This window comes from Procambarus clarkii, chromosome 43 (genome assembly GCF_040958095.1).
Source record: "Procambarus clarkii isolate CNS0578487 chromosome 43, FALCON_Pclarkii_2.0, whole genome shotgun sequence".
In the NCBI taxonomy this organism is placed as follows: Eukaryota; Metazoa; Arthropoda; class Malacostraca; order Decapoda; family Cambaridae; genus Procambarus; species Procambarus clarkii.
The window spans coordinates 10,460,780-10,480,057 of record NC_091192.1 but is presented as its reverse complement, the minus strand read 5'-3'; the positions used below and the strand labels follow the sequence as shown (position 1 = coordinate 10,480,057).

At 47.9% G+C, this 19,278-nt stretch overlaps 1 protein-coding gene across 1 annotated transcript in view; it reads left to right on the top strand.

The window, feature by feature from the left end:
• The window catches only part of mRpL43 (mitochondrial ribosomal protein L43), a 44,744-nt gene that overhangs the window by 8,032 nt on the left and 17,434 nt on the right, over positions 1-19,278 (top strand). The window contains exon 2 of the mRNA XM_045738461.2: positions 141-247. Coding sequence (XP_045594417.1) covers positions 141-247 — 107 coding nt within the window. The remainder of the gene's footprint in view (positions 1-140; positions 248-19,278) is intronic.

Sequence of the window (19,278 nt, the reverse complement as noted above, 5' to 3'; positions counted from 1 at the left end):
TGGTAGGACAAACAGGACTTGCAACTGATGTGACCCAGTAGTGGAGAGCCATCTCGGCGAGAAAGCTTCAGGGAGCCACTGGGGCTCTACCAGTAAGTGGTATTTCATTACATTCAATGCTGTTTTTTTTGTTCTTTCAGAGAATATATCGAGAAGGAGCTAATTGAATTTGCTAGAGAGAATCCAGGTGTTGTTGTATATCTTAAGCCACGGCGCCATAGGTCATCCTGCCTGAAAGCTGAGTATTGTATGTTTATTTGACATTAGTTTTTTCCATATCTCTGTGCTATTTAGTTGTAATGAATTGACACTTTCTCCTTATAGTTCCCTTCCCTTTTCCCATATCTTTATAAACTGGCAATCGGATCTTACACATCACATTTATGAATTTCTGTGGAGCACAGTACTGTACAGTGGCACCTCGACTTACGATTGCCCCAACTTAGGCTAAACTTATGCCCCAACTCGACATCCGATGGTGTCATTGACTAACGATATTTGTTGGTACACATTCGGGTCGACTGAGCGTGTGGTTCCTGGTCACGCGATCCGACCTGCCTCGGTTTACTACAGCTGCCCGCTTAGTGACGATCGCGCCTATAAGAAATAACGCGTTTGTGGTGATTTTTTGCATTTTGAACATTAAAGTAATTATTATATATCATGCCATGAGTCCCAGGAAAGTCAGTGGTAAGGCTCAATATATGAAAACCCATGTAAGGATGACCATAGAGCAGAAACAAGAGTACAGAATGTCTCTTCCTCAACAATTAAGAAAATATGTGCAGCATGGGAAGAATTGCAAACTTATGCTGAAACGACTCGCCCAAATCAAGCGGCAGTAGGCCGTTGCCTTAACCTATTTAATGACACTGTGATGCATCATTACAGACAAATGTTAAAACGAAGGGAAAAACAAATGTCTCTTGACAAATTTGTAGTGAGACAAACAAGCACTAAACCACAACCAGCTCCTAGTGGTATTCAGGCAAAACGTAGGAGAGAGAGAGTACTCCAGAGTGTGATAATGGAATGGGACTCCCCTTCCAAACAGTAACAACTCTCCTCCTCCCCCCTCATCACCATCTTCCATACTCCATCAAGAGCCCTCCATAAAGGTAAGATCAACTTAGGTACTGTATTGTAGTTAGAAAAAAAACATTGTATTCAGTATAAAATGTATTTGTATGTTAATATTTTGGAGGGTGGGGAACGGATTAATTCAGTTCCCTTTATTTCTTGTGGGAAAAATCACTTCGACTTATGATATTTCGAGTTACGATCAGTCTCTGGGAACGGATTAGCATCGTAAGTCGAGGCCCCATTTTATATTATATACAAGTATCTTTATTGTAGACCAAACCACACACTAGAAGATGAAAAGATGACAACGTTTCGTTCCGTCCTGGACCATTATAAAGTCGATTGTATATCAAATATCTTTATTTACAGTACAGTACTTTTATATATTGCAGATACAGACCAGCATTTTCTGGGGGGATCCCCATCGGCTCCCTGGAGCTATTCAGGTTGATATGGATATACAGCTTTCTGGCATCAGTCAACGTGCACAGAGTTCTTAGACCTACCGGGGACCACGAGTCGGAACCTGGCTCCCCTCAGAAAGGCACGAGGAGCATTGGCCTATAGAAACCCCGTGTGGTTGGGAGCATTCTATGTCTGCCATCGACCGCGTCTGGCACCCAGAAAAGTAGGCACCCCAAAACAAACCTCCTATTCTGGTGAAAATATTGCTACCGAAAGCTGAACCAGTGGACAGAACTCTCCAAACAAAAATTAGCAAACGAACATGACGTCATCACGTTGCTGTGCCGCTGTCTGTGCAACACCCCCCCCCCCCTCCCGGGTGGGGGAGCCCCAGACCTTCATGCCGGCAATCCATCCTTCAATTCTTGGCTGATGTGATACTGGCAGGTCATGTGCCTCTGGCTCCAGATTTTCTGTTTCTGTGCCTTGTGGTGTGGACTGTCTCTGCTGGTGGTGTGCGAGCTAGGAGTATAATTTTTTGGTACTTGGGCTGCATGCACCTAGGGTTTGCTTTCCTAAGTGCCCTGTAAGTACTGCCCTTGGGGCTTGGGGCCACCTTCAACAAGTCGCCTTGGGATCTACCTACGCTGTGTCTTTTACTGCTCGGTACTTGGCTGCCCTTGGAGTAAGCTGGGGTTTTTGTTTGCCCTTGTTTGCCTCTGGGGAGGGGTAGTTTTTGTCAGTGGTTGGGGCGCAGGGTACTGCTCAGCTAGTTATCACCTATTATAGTGGCCGGCTCTGTTATCCTCACGCGGGGTTTTCTTTTCTTTTTTGTTACTTATTTATATATATAAATATATATATATAATATTATATAATACTGTACAGTACAACCTTGATTCAATGTACTATATGGACCAACCCCGGTGCATTGGAGTGTTGGATTCGTTGCAAGGGGTGACCTTCAGGAGGCGTTTGCATCAGTGTCTTTTTTTTTTCTTGTACACAATAAAAATGCATTATCACATTACATACTCTACCTATATTTTACTACTCTACTAAAAAATACTGTAATTCATTTATTTACCTTATTGTTGGAGTTATGTCCATCTTGAAGTTTCGTGAAGTTGTGAATGCTCTACAGTAAATACGTACTGCAGTGCATTATGCCATTATCTACTACCTAAAATCATTTACGTCCTCTAATTACTCAACACAAAGCTGCTGTTAGGACAATATCCAACTCTGGCCCCAGACATCACTCGGTACCCCTACTCAAATCTCTGAATATGTTAGATATTAAGTCACTGCACATTCTCTCATGTGTATTATACATATATAAAATGCTGAACTGTAATGCCAATCCTGACCTCAAAAGCTTCATTGAAGGTTGTAACAAAACCCATGAGCACCACACCAGAAATACAGTTTTGATATTCCAAGAGTAAGACTTAAACTAGAAATGCTCTACAAATCAAGGGACGCAGAATGTGGAATGACCTTCCCAACCATGTTAAAGACTGTACCTCTCTCAACCAGTTTAAGATAAAAACGAACACTACCTAATAAATTCCCTGTAACCTACCTTACCCCTCTATTGTCAACCCATGTCTTTTTTTTTTTTTTTTAAACAACACTGTCAACCTAATTGTATTTGTGCTGCTGTTTCAGCCATGTTCCCCCCTTTTTTATCTCTATTTTTATTTGTTCTCAACACATTTTATTCTTTATACTCAATTAGTATTAAGCTTTAAGTCATTTAAGTTTTTCATGCCCGAAACGCTTTGCGTAATAGTGACTTTGGGCATTGTATGTACTAGCTCTATCTATAAATCCATCATTCTTTGTAAAATCTCTTGTATGTATGTACCTTACCTAAATAAACATTTATTTATTTATTTATTTATTAGCACTGTGTGATTAAAAGTAGTTCTGCTGTATGTTGAGTACTACAATACAGTTCGTGAAAACTATTGTACACTAAAATTACAGCAACTTTAATTTTAACACTATGTACACACTTAAATTTAACACTTGTTCTAATTGTTCACTTCACACACAATGTTTTTAGATGTTTGCATCGGCTTTGCTGGTGCTCGCTGCTGCTGTGTTGGCTTCAGCTGCTGCTGTGCTCGTGCTGGGTACGGCTGTGCTCGTGCTGGGCACGGCTGTGTTGGTTGATTTTCTGCTAGTTCGTGAAAAATATTGACTCATTTTAGTTTTTCTTCTTCTTTTTGTCATGTCTTTGAGACAAATATCTTTCATCATCCTTAGGTGTTGATAAAAGCCTGGTACCTCTGGATTGTCAGTTTGTGAAACAATATTAAGGAGTTTTTTTACCATGAAACAATGCATCGGCACACGTAGCAGATTGTAAACTGCTATCATTCTCATCCTCGTCGTCCTCTCCGTCATCGTCAACAGTGCCAGTAACATTTTGTATAATGTCATCTGTTAAATGACCAATGGGTGGATCGACTGCATCAATATCTAACCACTCCTCCACATTGTTCAGCGTCAACTCCATCTCACCAGCGGCACGCAGTTCTTGATAAATATCATTTGAAAATCGTTCAAAATCCATTTCTTCCTAAGTCACTTCATCAGCATGATCAAGCAACAGGAGTTTTTTCCAACAATTTCTTAATGTTGACTCTTTAACTTCATCCCAAACTTTAGCCCAGTTGTAAATGCCTTCCTTAATCGAGTATTTTTTGTAACGTTCCAGTGTTGCTTGGCCTCGCGAATCGGTTCCTTGTCTTTTGTCTTCATCTGACTCAAACACCGCCATGATTTCTTTATTCATTACTCGTTTGTATATATAACCTTTTCGTTGCATATATAAGCCTTTTCATTGCATATATAACACCCATATCCATTGGCTGGATCAGAGAGATGGTATTTGGAGGCAAGGCCATACATTTGATGCGTCCATCATGTGATGCTAATGTGTCGAGCCCTACACGAGCTGGGGCATTGTCAATCGAGTAATGCCTTGTCATCATTCTGTCTCGCTCCACACTTCTTTATTTGAAAATCTCTTCTTTGCAAAAATGATTTTTGAACCAGTCCACAAAAATATCTCCAGTAAACCAAGTTGTTTTAGAGTTGTAGTAGACCACAGGTAGCTTGTTCATTAAATTTTTCAAAGCACGTGGGTTTTTCTGTGGGGAGCCCCAATGGTTACCTGGAGCTTATCGGGCTAATGTATGTTATATTAGACCGGGACATTAGCTAAGGAGTTCAGACCTACCAGGGACCAGCGCCAGAACCTGGCCCCTTCAGAGAGGTTTCAGGGAGTAATGGCCCTGGAAAACCCCTTGTGGTTGGGATTTTCCTTATCTGCCATCGACCGGGGTTAGGCACCCAGAAAGGTAGGCATAACAAAACAAACCCCACATGGCAAAAACTAAAACAAAAACCGAACATAGAGCCATTGCATGTGTCTTCCGGGTTCCAACCCGTCTTGTACGGGATCGTTGGTTGCTGTTCCCTTGTCTCCGGGTGACAGTCGCCATTTTTACCTACGTCATGCTGCCTGGTGGGTCACTGACACCTTGACCCGGAGTCTTGCGAGTGATTCTCTGCTTGTTCTCCAGTACTCTCCTGATGTTATTACTGTTCAGAGTACAGGCGGCATCCGTGTTGCAAGCTTGGTTAGGTTGCTGCAACATTCTAGGTTGGTTTCCCACTCGAATGCCCCGTGGCCGCCCCGTTTTGTTCGGTGCTGTTCGCCCCTTTCCCTCCATGTTCCCGGCTCCGGACTGTCTGTGGGTTTCGGGGTCGGCGCGGGGTTTAGTTGCGGCAGAGACTCGGGCGGTTTTCGGGGGCGGCCCCGTTCGGGTTGGGGACGGAGGTTTGAGCCTGTGCCTCCTGCCAAGGCTTCTGGGTCTTACCAGCGGCCCTTTCTTGTTGCCTTTCCCATGGACTCTTGCTTTTCTTTAAGGGTGGAGGGCTTGGAGGACGGCTCTGCCCCGGGGCCTCTGTTGTTGGTTCCCGGGGCTGTGGGGGATGCCTGCTAGCAGTTCTGGTGTGGTTATGCCCCTGCCGGGGTTTTTCTGCTGTTGGGAGACGTTTTTCGCCCATCCAGTCTGCTTGCTTCCCACATTTGCTAGCGTGTTTTTGTGTATTTAGCGTCAGTCACAGCCCCTGCTGGCGGCTATTTTCGTCTACCGGTTTCACGGCGTGGCCACCAGCGCGTCTGGGTGTGCGAGCGAGCATCTCGGGTGAGTTTTCAAAAAAAAATTTCAGGGTTTTTGTTCTCCTGTTGTCGTTTCTTTGTTTTTCTGGTGTTTTCTTGCCGTTGCCTGTTCCTCTGGGAACGTTTGGGTGTTGATTTTACAACGGGTTTTTCCAATTTTTCTGTTTTGGGTCTGAGCCTTTGGGTTTAGACTCAGTGCCCCTGGCTGGTATGCTTGCTCCCACACCTTGTCCCTCGGTTTTCGGTCTGTTGGGACCATTTTCCCAGGGGGTTCTGCTGGGGACTGTGCTTTGCCTTTCAGTGGTGTTCTCCGCCGGCAAATGTGGTGGTTTGGGCTCCCCCTGGTTCGATTCTGGGTTCCTTTGGGTTCCTTGGTTTCGTTCTGGAGGTTTCTTCCTCTTGGGCCCCCCTTTTGTGGGTTCAGGGGACTTTTGTTTCCTCATGTGACCCAGTTCTGCCTTCTGGGGTTCCGGGGTCTTCCTGGCTTGCAGACTGATCTTTTTGGATCTTGGCACATGTTGTGGTTGTGCTGGGACTTTGCGGTTTTGCTGTCGAGGTGGGCCTTTTGATGCAGTTATGTGCCTTCTTTGCCTGGCCGGCATGGTGCTCTCTGCCCACTAGTCGGCGACTTGTACTTTAACAATATATGTCCTCACCTAGTTGTGCTTGCAGGGGTTGAGCTCTGGCTCTTTGGTCCCGCCTCTCAACCGTCGTATCAACAGGTAATTACCTAAGTAATTACCTAAGTGTAGTTACAGGATGAGAGCTACGCTCGTGGTGTCCCGTCTTCCCAGCACTCTTTGTCATATAACGCTTTGTATAGGTTCTATGTTGTATAGGTGTATAGGTTCCTGTGCCTATTGGGCTCTATCATGTCTACATGTGACGTTGTATGGGGGTCAGTCTCATTACTTGTGTGTGGAGTCACCACATTACTTCCTAGTGCTTTCCCGTTACCATTCCGACACTAAAAAAAAAAAAAAAAAAAAAAATCTATCTCTGTGGCTCTTTTGGGTACTCAGTTTCCACCTGTGTCCCCTAGTGCGTGTGCCCCTTGTGTTACATAGCCTGTCCTTATCAACCCTGTCGATTCCCTTGGGTATCTTGAATGTGGTGATCAGGTCTCCCCTCACTCTTCGTCTTCCAGCGAAGTGTGGTTTAATTCCCGTAGTCTCTCCTCATGACTTGGGTAGTGTACTTTTTCTTTCGGAAGGGGTTCTGTTCCCTTCTCTGTTGACTGAACCCTGTGGTACTCCACTTGTGACATTTCTCCAGTCCGATACATTGCCTCTGATCACAGCCCTCATTTTTCTATCAGTCAGAAAATTTTTCATCCATGTTAGGAGCATACCTGTCACTCCTCCAATATTTTCCAGTTTCCAGAACAACCTCTTATGTGGAACTCTGTCGAAAGCCTTTTTTAGGTCCAGATAGATGCAGTCAACCCAACCATCTCTTTCCTGTAATATCTCTGTTGCTCGATCATAGAAACTGAGTAAATTCGATACACAGGATCATTTCTCTCCAGGTGTTCTACCCATTTAGATTTAATTATTTTTTCCAATATTTTGACTATTACACTTGTCAATGATACCGGTCTATAATTAAGGGGGTCTTCCCTGCTTCCACTTTTGTAGATTGGAACTATGTTAGCCTTTTTCCATCCCTGTATACAGGGATGCCTGAAAAATCAGTTGAAGAGGAATGCTGAGCTCAGGTGCACATTCTCTCAGAACCCATGGTGAAACTGGGCGCTGGGGGAGCAGCTTGCTCTGTTGCCTCTCGCATGGTCCCGCTGTTGGTGGGCGCTTTGGGTTGTCTTCCGGCCTCTGCTGGCGTCGGAGGACGGCTTCTCCCCCTTGGGGGGGTTCAGAGCTGGCGGGGTGGGCTTCTTCCCCTGTGCTTCGTCATTTCCTCTTCGTGGGTGCGTGGGGCGTGGTCGATCCGCCCCATCCTTCTGGGGTTCGCGTCTGCTCTTTGCAGTTATGAGCTTTTCCCGTCTGCAGTTCTTCTGGACTTTTTCGGTCTGCGCCCTGGATCCTATGCCTTCCTCGGAGGATTGTTGTCTCCTGTTCGGATTCTGTTGGGGGCCGGGTGCCTGGATGGTGGCCCTGGACCTCCAGGTCACTTCTTGGCACGTTCGTCTCCAGTTTTTCTGGGACTGGCACGGTTGGTGGTGGGGCTTCAGGTTTGCTGTTTTTATTGCCTTCCCTATTTTGTAATGGGAACTTCGTATACTTTTTGCATCTTTACCGGATCTTAGTGCCCTGTCTGAGTCTGAGATTCGGTGTCTGGCCTACCTCGACGACTGGCTGGTGTGGGCTCCCAGTCAGTCCGCTTGTCTGCTCGCCAGGGGATGGTTCTTTCCAGATCGCCGGTTTTGGTTTCCTGGTGATCTGGAGGTTTTCCATCTGTTTCCGTCCCGGGTTCAGACCTGGGCCTTGTTTAAGGCTCTTGGGCCCCTCATTGTCTTCCCTCCAGAAGTGTTACTGCGGCTGTGGTCCCGCCTTCTGCTGTTCAGGAGGGGGCCCCGGGTTGCTCAGCGGTTGCTTGAGCGGTTGTGTGGGAGTCTGCACTTCGGCGTGCTTGTCTGCCCGCGGAGTCGGGTTTGGCTACGGCGTCTGTTGGTTCCTGTGGAGACTCCCCTTCCGCCTCTTGCATTCATTGGGTTCCTCCGGGGATCTTGTGTTGGTGCTGCGTCACCAGCTTCCTCTTTGGGGTTTTCGGGGTTCCGTGCCTTGGCACCTCCCCGAGCCTTCGCTCGATGTGTTCACGGACGGGTCGTCTCTCGGCTGGGGCTTTGTGACCAGTGCTCACCAGGTCGGCCAAGGTTGATGGAGTCTGTCTGTCCGTCGGGCTCACAGCACGGTTCGAGTGTTTATGGCTGTCTGGTTTGCGCTTCGGAGGGTTTGGGTCACTAGGTACTCTACCATTCAGCTCTGTTCGGACTGTTCTCTGGTGATTCTTGCCGGAACCACAGGGGTTTGGCTAACCGTGAGGTTCGTGTCCGGGGTGTGTCCTGCGTCCTGGCGGACAGCTGTCTCGGTTCATTCCTCTTCATGGGTTGGCCAGTCGTCGCCAATTCGTTTTGTTGGCTCTGTCGGGCGTATGGACTCCTGGCCATGGACGTCTTCGGGTCAGCGTGGTCTAGGCGTCGACCATTTTGTGGCACCCTTTCCCAGCTGCGAGGACTTCACGGTGGATGCTTTCGGCAGGACTGGTCGAGGTGGGGAGTACCTTTCTCCCGGTCCAGCTGTTGCTTCGGATTCTGGCTCGGTTGCAGCCCATTCCCACGAGAACAGTCCTTATGGTTCCATGGTGGCCGGCCCGGCCTTCTTTTCAGACGCTGCTTGATAGGTGTCCGTACCTGGGGCGTTTTTCCTGAGGCTCCGCCTCTTTCAGCAGGCCGAATCGGTCCTGTCCGTGACTGGTTCGGCCTTCTCCTTGGCTCTTCGCGTCTGGTATTTTGACGCAGGTATCACCATCTCTATGGTGTTCAGGTGGCTTTGTTGACGGTGTCCTACCTGCGAGCTTCGTCTTGGCGACAGTATGACGTTTCATACGTTTTCTCGTGTTTTGTTTCCCCTCCGACCTGCTCATGCGTCGCCTGAGCCATCCTGGTCCTTGTTCAGGGTGCCTTCTTTCTTCCCCTCAGTTTGTGGTAGCCCCTTTGGTTCAGTTTCCTGCTCTTTGGTACTGGTGGTAGCTTTATAGGTGTGCAGCCTTTCTCTGTCCTGGCGCCCGTCGAGACGGCTGCTTTCCGGAGGGGTTCTTGGGGTATTGGTACTTGTTTGGTTTGGCCGGGGGGTGCGTCCTGTGTTGTCCGGTTGTGCTTTTTGCTGTTGCCGGCGTACCGTGTCTGGGGATGCGCTGTGGTTGATCCGGTTCCTTCGTTCCCTGTTTTCAGGGCTCGGGTCTCCCAGGTCGTCCGCAGTGTTTTCATTCTTCCAGCCTGCGGTCTGTCTTTGCGCCTGTGCTGTTCAGACGTTTGCAGCTTTTGCTGCTGTGTTGGTGACGTCTCGGGCTCATTTCGGGCGCAGGGATTTGTGGGTCGCACAGGTTCTTGGCCGCCCATCCTTATGCGTGTCTGCTCTTGGGCGTTCTTGTTGCCTTGGGTTGCAGGTTTGCGACCGGTTGTCTTGGCTTTGCGTTGCAGAGTTTGTGGCGGCCGCCTTCCGGGTTAGCCCTTTCTTTTCCTTCTCTTTGGGTATGAAGCTCCAGGGAGCCGTAGGGGCTCCCCACAGAAAACCAGCGTTGAATGTAATGAAACGCCATTTTCTGGGTGAGCCCCGGAGGCTCCCTGGCAACCCTCCCTCTCACTGGTCGGCGGTTTTTTCACGTTGGTTGAAGCTTAGCTTCCGAACTGGAGCTTGGCAGCCGGCGCGGTAGGTCCGGGGCTGCCCCCTCCCCCTCCCGGGGCGGGGAGGGCTGCGCGGACGATTGGCGCGGCAGTAAAGTGTGATGTTTGCTTGTTTCCTTGTGATTGTAGGGAGTTTCTACCTCTATGTTCGGTTTTTGTTTTAGTTTTTACCATGTGGGGTTTGTTTTTTTATGCCTACCTTTCTGGGTGCCTAACCCCGGTCGATGGCAGATAAGGAAAACCCCAACCACAAGGGGTTTTCCAGGGTCATTGCTCCCTGAAACCTCTCTGAAGGGGCCAGGTTCTGGCGCTGGTCCCTGGTAGGTCTGAACTCCATAGCTAATGTCCCGGTCTAATATAACATACATTAGCCCGATAAGCTCCAGGGAGCCTCCGGGGCTCACCCAGAAAGTGCCGTTTCATTACATTCAACGCTGGTTTTTTTACTTCCCCACAATGGTGGACTTTGTTCTGTGACTTCCATCTGCATTTGCACACAGCATGGCAGAAACTTTTTCTTTGTTTACGTTACGGCCAGGAAAATACTCGTCTAGCCTAGAAGCCAAAGTGTTGTTCTGTAAGCATTTCCAATTAAAGCCCATTTCATCGGCATTGTATACCTGAAAATGCCTTAGATCATTTATTATGTAATCATTTAATTTACACTTAAATGGCTCGACAGAATCTGTATCTGCACTTAATGATTCTCCACAAACTTGCCTGTTCTTAAACCTTTGCAATCATCCTACACTTGCTCGAAAATCTGGAATGTTCATCTTTTGTACAAATTTATCGGCTGCTGTCTTAATGGCGTCGCCACTAAGTGGCATCCCCACAGAGCGCTCCTGGTTAAACCATTTATACACAGCTTCGGCCTAATTTGTATTTGTAGAACCTTTTATTGTTTTCCTTTTATTTAATGCACCACTATCACTTGAAGCAAGGAACTTCCTAATATCATCTTTCTGTCTCTTGATGTCACACATTGTACTTTTCCCGACATTAAATTCTGCTGCCAGCCTAGTAAGAGTAGCCACGTTCATGTTTCTCTATCATGTCTAATTTCTGCTCAATGGATGAAAAACTTCTCTTCCTCTTTGTAGATATAGCACGATTAGCAAGCCCTTGAGAATCTTGTATATTAATACAGCTGTAGTCAAAAAATGGTAAATTCCGTGATTATTCTTTCACCGGCGGACAAACATGTCACTCGCAGACAAAGCTAATGGCACTGGGAGCCTACTGTATGAACACAGACTAGGGCTATACACCCTCCAGTAGGCTGGTGTTTAAGCCAGATCCAGTAACATAAATTTCTCTCAAATATTGGATTTGCATCAAATTATATATTTTTAGGTTATATGTTTAGTTGTTGTAACATTATTAGGATAATAAGATATATAAAAAACTTATTTTTAGAACTGATTTATTAATTTTATTATTTCAAAGCTGTAGTCACTGAACTGTGGCGACGAAATCAAACGAAAAACGCATGGTGCTGTGTGTACAAGGATTAGACCCGTCCCCTCACGCTGGAGTAGTTGTTCCAATAACATAAATAATTTCTCAAATAGCAGATGTCTATCATATTATGTACAGTATATTTTCGGTTTTATTTAGTTTAGTTTAGTTAGGATAATAAAAAGCTATTAAAACACTGGTTTTAGAAATGATTTATTAATCTGAAACTTTCAAAGTCATGGGTCACTGAATTATAACGACACAGACGAAGGAAAACCAAGCAAGGTTTACAGTACAGTATTCCCTTATCTGTCCACCCGGACTCGCCTTGTTTCATCACAGAAAATGTCTATAAGGAGATTTTACGACATGTCTCGGCGGCAGTATGAAATTTCCTGGCAGTCCTTTCGTTATTTCTTGTCCCTCCATAAGTTTTCTTCTTTTTCGGATTGGGTTGTCTTGTTCTTCCTGTCTTGGTTGCTTCAGGACCGTCATCTTATGCCGAATAATGTCGCCTCGTATTGTGTGGCGCTGACGAAGCTGCTTCAGTTTACGTTCGGGGTGGATGTTGCTTCTGCTCCGTTCCGCAAGCTGTCTCGTGCATTATTTCACTTCCGGCTTGTCCTGGTAATTGGACCGAGTGCTTTTTTTTCTCTCTTCTTCTTGGTTTGTGGTGGCCCCTTCAGTTTAGGACTGTTTTTCTAAGGCTCTTTTTCTTGTTGACATTGGCCTCTGTGGGTTGGATCGGGAAGCTTCATGCTTTCCTCCGGAGCAGAGGTTTGTGCTCTTTTGGTCTTGGTGGTAGGTTGTTCTGCTGCAGCCGTCTCCTTTTCTGGGAGGAGCCCCGTTGGCTTCCCGGAGCTATACCAGGCTGATATGCTAATGACAGATTTTGGCATCAGTTGTGTATGGACTTCTTTGGGCCTACTGGGGACCACGACCAGAACCTGGCCCCCCCTCAGAGAGGCAAGGGGTGCAATAGCCTGTAGAAACCCCCGTGTGGTTGGAAGTATTCTATGTCTGCCATCGACCGGGTTAAACATCCAGAAAGGTAAGCATTCCAAAACAAACCCCTATTCTGGTAAAAATTGCTACCAAAAGCCAAACTAGTGGATAGAACTCCCTAACAGAAAACAAGCAAACAAGTATGACGTCGCATGTCACCGCGCCTCTGCACAGCTTCCCCCTCCCCGGGAGGGGGAAGCCCCAGACCACTCACGCCAGCTATCCACCCATCAGTTCTTCGGCTGATGCTAACAGCACTGGTTGTGTGCTCTGGTTCCAGTGGTTGTTTCAGCACTGTGCCTAGAGTGTGGTGTCTGTCTTCTAGGTGGTGTGTGAGCCGGGACCGAGTCTCCAGTACTCAAGCTGCATGCGCCTAGGGTTCCCTTCCCTAGGTGCCCTGTAAGTATTGCCCTTGGAGCTTGGGGTTACCTTCCACAAGTTCCTTGGGTCCTGCTTCTGCTAGGCCGTCTGCTTTTTTATTTTCGGCCACCCTTTGTGTAATGGGGGTTCTGTCTCCCTTGTTCGCCTTAGGGTAAGGGGCAGTTTGCACTGGTAGGGGGCGCAGGGTGCTGAGCAGCTTGTTTTCACCAATCATAGCGGCCGGCTCTGTTCCGCCTAGGTACGTTGTTCTCTTGCGGGATTTTTCTTTTTCCTTTTTGTTTGTCTACCTGGTGGGAGACCCTGCCTTTTGGTTCTTGCCCCCTTTGTACTAGATTCTTTTCCTTCTTCCGGTGGTTTCCCCTGCTAGGTCCCCGTGAGTGTACATGTCCCCGGGATTCAGTTCTTGGAAGATTGTTTGGTAGACATGGGCGCCGGTTAGTAGTACCCTGCCTGGGATTACCTGAGCATGAGTCCTATTATAGTAAACGCTCAGGACCCTGGGAAACCCCTAGGTGGAGTGTGGGCCCGATGGATGTGGACCCCGGGCCGAAGGTGTCACTGCCTGTGGGGTCAGTGACACCTTCGGCCCGGGGTCCTGCGAGTTTTGTTGATTGCTGTGGCTCGGTTACCCAGTCTTCTGCTAACTAAGTGGGTGCAGGCAGCATGGGCATTGCACGTTAAGTTTTGGTGGCAATGCGCTAGATTGTTTGCTCCCCAGAAGCCCCGAGGCTGCCCATTTTTGGTTAGTGGTCTTGTCGGGTCCCCCCCCCTCCTTCCTCCCTGCATCCGGGTCTTTACCGTCTGTAGGTTCAGGGTCAGGGCGGGGCTTCCATGGTTTTGAGATCTTCCCGCGGCTCTGCCTCTTCCTAGGCTTGGATGAACCTTGACGGGGCTGGTTGGGTTTTGCCTCGAGTCTCTCACCTTTGGACACCTTCACCTGCGAACAGGGAAGAGCGGAACCCGATCAACTCAAAGCGCGCCCCGGACATAGAGGCCGCGGCACGCAACTAACATTGGAGGGCCGCCACTGAACACAAAACACGATGCACCCCCGGCCGACCAACCTAGCACCAACAAACCAAGGACCCCTCCAGAACGCAGCAGCCCCATCCCGTGCCAGACAAGATGGAGATGGCTGCCACTGAACGTTCAAACCAACGCCAAGACCGAAGGAGCAGAAACCCCTGCGGAGGAGAGCAAGAAGCCCAGCGATCCGACCCCAGAGACAAATGCCAACAGGAAAAAGAGCCGTCGAAAAACAAACCGGAACCGAAGGGGCACCACCAACCGAAGAGAAGACCACGCTGACCAGAGACCAGGACAGTGCAAGCGGCGCACGAACAGACCGGAGGTGAAACAATGCACGAGACGGCTTACTAACGGTGCAGAAGCAACAGAGACCGAAAGCAAGCCGAAGCGGCTTCGCCAGCGCCGCACGAAACGAGGCGACAGTATATGGCAAGACGACGGCTCCCAACCCTCGCCAGAAAAACCAAGCCGTTGCTAACAACCGCTGCCACCTAGGAAGGGACAGGAGTAAAAGGAAGGACCGCCAAAATACCCCATACTGCCGCGAAGAAGAAGCACGCAGGTGGGACACCAAAAACGAAGCCACCAGACCACCAACCGGAGGAGAGAGACTCGAGGCAGAACGTAATCAGCCCCGACAAAGCTCATCAAGGCCCAGGAAGAGGCAGAGCCGCGGGAAGAACTCGGGCGCGACCACCAAAGAAGCCCAAGCTGGCAAATAAGGAGATGGAATGTTTGCCGAACAGAAAGCTCCCCAATACGAGCAAGCCCGCTAGGAGATCAGAAACGACGGGTCCGATGCGAAACATCGCAAGACCCTGAAAAGCCAACAGACAGGGCAAGCCAGGAAAACCGAAGGTGTAAGGGTTGTCACCAAACCAGTACCCGAACCAAGGGGTACAAACAACGAAAACAGACACATAAACGCACCATATGACACAGGCTGAAGGAACGCCCAAGAAGCCAAGGAACGCACAAAGAAAACCCCTGTGGCAGAGGAGGAACAAAGGGAACGCACAAGGAAGGGAAGCAGCGGAAACTGACTTCCCCATACAGCAGCAAGTGCAGGCAAAACCGAGCAAAGGAGATGCCAGGGAAACGACAGGGGAGAGGCAGGACGAAAGAGCCAAAGCTCAAACCCCAGGAAACACAACCAGGGGTGGACAATCGGATGTGGACAGAACCCCACGCATATGGAAGGGCCAAGCCAGGGACCCGAAGACCACGAAAATAACACAAGCAAACCCCAACACGTAAATCCCCAGGCACAAAACAGCAGCAAAGTATCACACCACAACCTGACACAGACAGGGCCAACAGAGACACGACAAAGCCCAGCAGGCCCAGGAACATGCACACCAGGCGACAGACGGCAGAGATACCTGCTCGATACCTGCTTGATGGAGTTCATTTACTTCCCAAGCCCGGCCCGAGGTTAGGCTTGACTTGAGAGGTTGGTCCACCAGGCTGTTGCTTGGAGCGGCCCACAAGCCCACATACCCACCACAGCCAGGTTGGTCCGGAACCTCTCTTAGAAAACAGGCTAGTGTTCTCTTGGAAGATGTCCACGGATGTACCGGCAATATGTCTTATGCTCGCAGGTAGGATGTTTAACAACTGCAGACCTTTGAAGTTCATACAGTGTTCCCTGATTGTGCCTATGGCACCACTGCTCTCCACTGGTACTATCCTGCATGTTCTTCCACATAGGCGAGACCAAGGAGCCAGAGCTCAAACCCCGCAAGCACAACCAGGTGAGTACATAACCAGCACCATAACCCCCACACCTCATAACACAAAAGAGGTGGGTCCCCTGAATGACTCTTAGCATGGGTTGGACATGCCTATGAGTGGGACTGGAAGGGTTGAAAAAGGACAGGCACCGGTGTGCCGACGGTCTCATATTTGTACATAAATATACCTAAATAAAGACAGGCATATAAATATCTCCGCATCCACCGCCCAGCCGAAAGACGCCAGACCGCAGAAACTGGCCTGTCGAACGGAGGCACGAACATGACACGACCCAACAGTGCCAAGAAGATCCCTGGAGCACCGCCAGTCCCCACAGTTGTAATCCAGGAGACGGAGCACATACCGGAGAAGGGAGAAGAGCAAGAGGTGAAGTACCCGAGAAAAAAAAGGGCGCAAAAACACCAGCACTGAAACACACACATATAACACCCATACAACACACGCCTGAAGTCCATACCTAGTTAAACACAAGACAAAGTTAGAGAAAGTTCAGCGGAATGCCACCAGGCTCGTCCCGGAACTGAGAGGAATGAGCTACGAAAAAAGGCTAAATGAGCTGAACCTCACATCCCTGGAAAACAGAAGAGTAAGGGGAGACATGATAACCACCTACAAAATTCTTAGGGGAATTGACAGGGTGGACAAAGACAAACTCTTCAGCACGGGTGGGACACGAACAAGGGGACACAGGTGGAAACTTAGTACCCAGATGAGTCAGAGACGTTAGAAAGAATTTTTTCAGTGTCAGAGTAGTTAATAAATGGAATGCACTAGGAAGTGATGTGGTGGAGGCTGATTCCATACAGTTTCAAATGTAGATATGATAGAGCCCAGTAGGCTCAGGAATCTGTACACCAGTTGATTGACAGTTGAGAGGCGGGACCAAAGAGCCAAAGCTCAATCCCCGCAAGCACAATTAGGCGAGTACACCGCCCAGACCAAAACACATTCTCACGGCGCATGCACAGGACACGCTGGCCAAACCGCACAACCCGCTCTGCGGGAAGGTGCCAACTAGGACTACTGCACAAGAAAAGTAGCCAAACAGAACGCAACCCTAGGGAACCACTAATTAGAAAAAACAACCCATCACATGGGACAGGAGCCAAAAGAGTAAGCAGTGACAATATAACCGGCAAACGAAGCAAAGACAAGGAGCCCAATGGGAACCCAACCCGGCCACGAGTAGCCCAATCCGGCGACCCGGACTAGGAGCTGACAGACGTTCCAATAATACAGGAAGTAGCGAAAACCAACCCAAACCCTCGTGAACACAGAAGCAAACGCCAGTCCCGAAGGCACACAAAGGCACAGTCTCACCCGAGATCAAGTCACGTAGAACCCCAATAACGGGAAAACATGACGAAGATACCCTATCCCAAAAAAGGGGGAAGCAAAGGAAAAGAGCACCCACCTACAGGACGGAACCAACGACTCAAAGGACAAGGAACCGAGCCTGGGGAGGGGCTGACGCCCAACAACTCGTATGGTGAGAGGGAAGGAAAAAAAACCCACTCCGTGTAAACGCAAGCCCTGCTTAGAGGGTAGAAAAAATAACCCGCGGGGTCCTACGAGGCCTTAGGCCTCCCCAAGTCGGCCCCTCCCCAGCCCTGGGAACCCACACGACAGGCCTCGGGGCCGAGCCGTCCCCACAAAGCCCTGGCCGTACCAGAAAACCGGGGCAGCCGCGAAAATACTAAGGGAGACCACTGGCAGACTCTTGCAACACAGCTGGAGGAACAGGCTCGAATGCCCCGTCACTACCTTTAAATGAGAGCAGGAATGAAGAAGAAATAAATTCTTTTTTCTACAAAGTGATAGGGGTAGGCAAACCAGTAAAGTGGTACATAAAGGCAAACCAACAAAATCAATAGAGAGAGGGGGAGTGAAGAATAAGGAGAGGGGGAACAAGTTCCTGAAGATTGCATACACCAACATAGATGGAGTGAGATCGAAGATACTGGAGTTAAGTGATGTAATACAGCTGCAGACACCAGACATTGTTGCACTCACGGAGACAAAACTTGAAGATGTAATTTTAAATGAGGTCATATTCCCGAGGGGCTACTCAATTTGGAGACGGGACAGAAAAATTAGGAAAGGCGGTGGCGTTGCTGTGCTGGTAAAAGAACACCTAAAGGTGAAGGAAATAATGACTGCCAATCCACAAGAAGTTGACATAATAGCACTAGAGATCTGCTATGAGGATGATAAACTAATGATGATAAATGCATATAGTCCACCGCCAAGCAGCACATGGTCAAAGGAGGAGCTAGATAGTAAACGTGAAGGTCTTATAACAATAATGAGAGATTATAGCGAGAGCGGATAACGATAGATCACGACTGTTGATAGTCGGTGACTTCAACTTGAAATCCATAGACTGGGAAGCATGTGAAGCTAAAACAGAAGATTTTTGGACCTGTAAATTTGTAGACCTCATCCTGGAAACATTCTTGTATCAACATGTTAAACAAGCTACGAGGATGAGGGAAGGGGACGTTCCCTCCATGCTAGATTTGATATTTACCAGGAAGGAGGAAGAGATATTTGACATTCAGTACCTTCCTCCCTTGGGTAAAAGTGACCATGTCTTTTTGGGAATAAAGTATGCAATGCGTTATAAGCTGGAAGAAAATAAGGAGGTTGAAGCAGTTGAAAAACCAGACTTCAGGAGAGGACATTATGGTGACCTTAGAAATTTTTTTAGTGAGTATAATTGGACAGACTTGATGCTAGGCAAGGAAGTGAATGAGATGTATGGCAAGTTTTGTGAAATATATGATAAAGGCACAAAAAAATTTATACCAAAACAGAGATGCAGAACTAGGAAACAGGATTGGTTCAATAGAAATTGCGAGAGGGCTAGAGACCGAAAGACACAAAAATGGAATCAATACAGGAAGAGGCCGAACCCCCAAACATACCAGCGATACAAAGATGCGAGAAACAACTACACGGCAGTGAGGAGAGAGGCAGAAAGAAATTTTGAAAAAGGGATTGCGGACAAATGTAAAACAGAACCAGGTCTATTCTATAAATTCATAAACAACAAATTGCAGGTAAAGGATAATATTCAGAGGTTGAAAATGGGAAATAGATTCACGGAAGATGAAAAGGAAATGTGTGAAACACTAAACGAAAAGTTCCAAAGTGTGTTTGTACAAAATGAAATCTTTAGGGAACCAGATACAATAAGAATTCCAGAGAACAACATAGAACACATAGAGGTGTCTAGAGACGAAGTGGAAAAAATGCTCAAGGAGCTCGGTAAGAACAAAGCAGCTGGCCCAGATGGCGTTTCACCATGGGTTCTGAGAGAATGTGCATCTGAGCTCAGCATTCCACTTCACCTGATCTTTCAGGCATCCCTGTGTACAGGAATCGTAGCAAATGGGTGGAAACAGGCTAACATAGTTCCAATCTACAAAAGTGGCAGCAGGGAAGACCCCCTCAATTATAGACCTGTATCATTGACAAGTGTAATAGTGAAAGTATTGGAAAAACTAATCAAAACTAAATGGGTAGAACACCTAGAGAGAAATGATATAATATCAGACAGACAGTATGGTTTTCGATCTGGAAGATCCTGTGTATC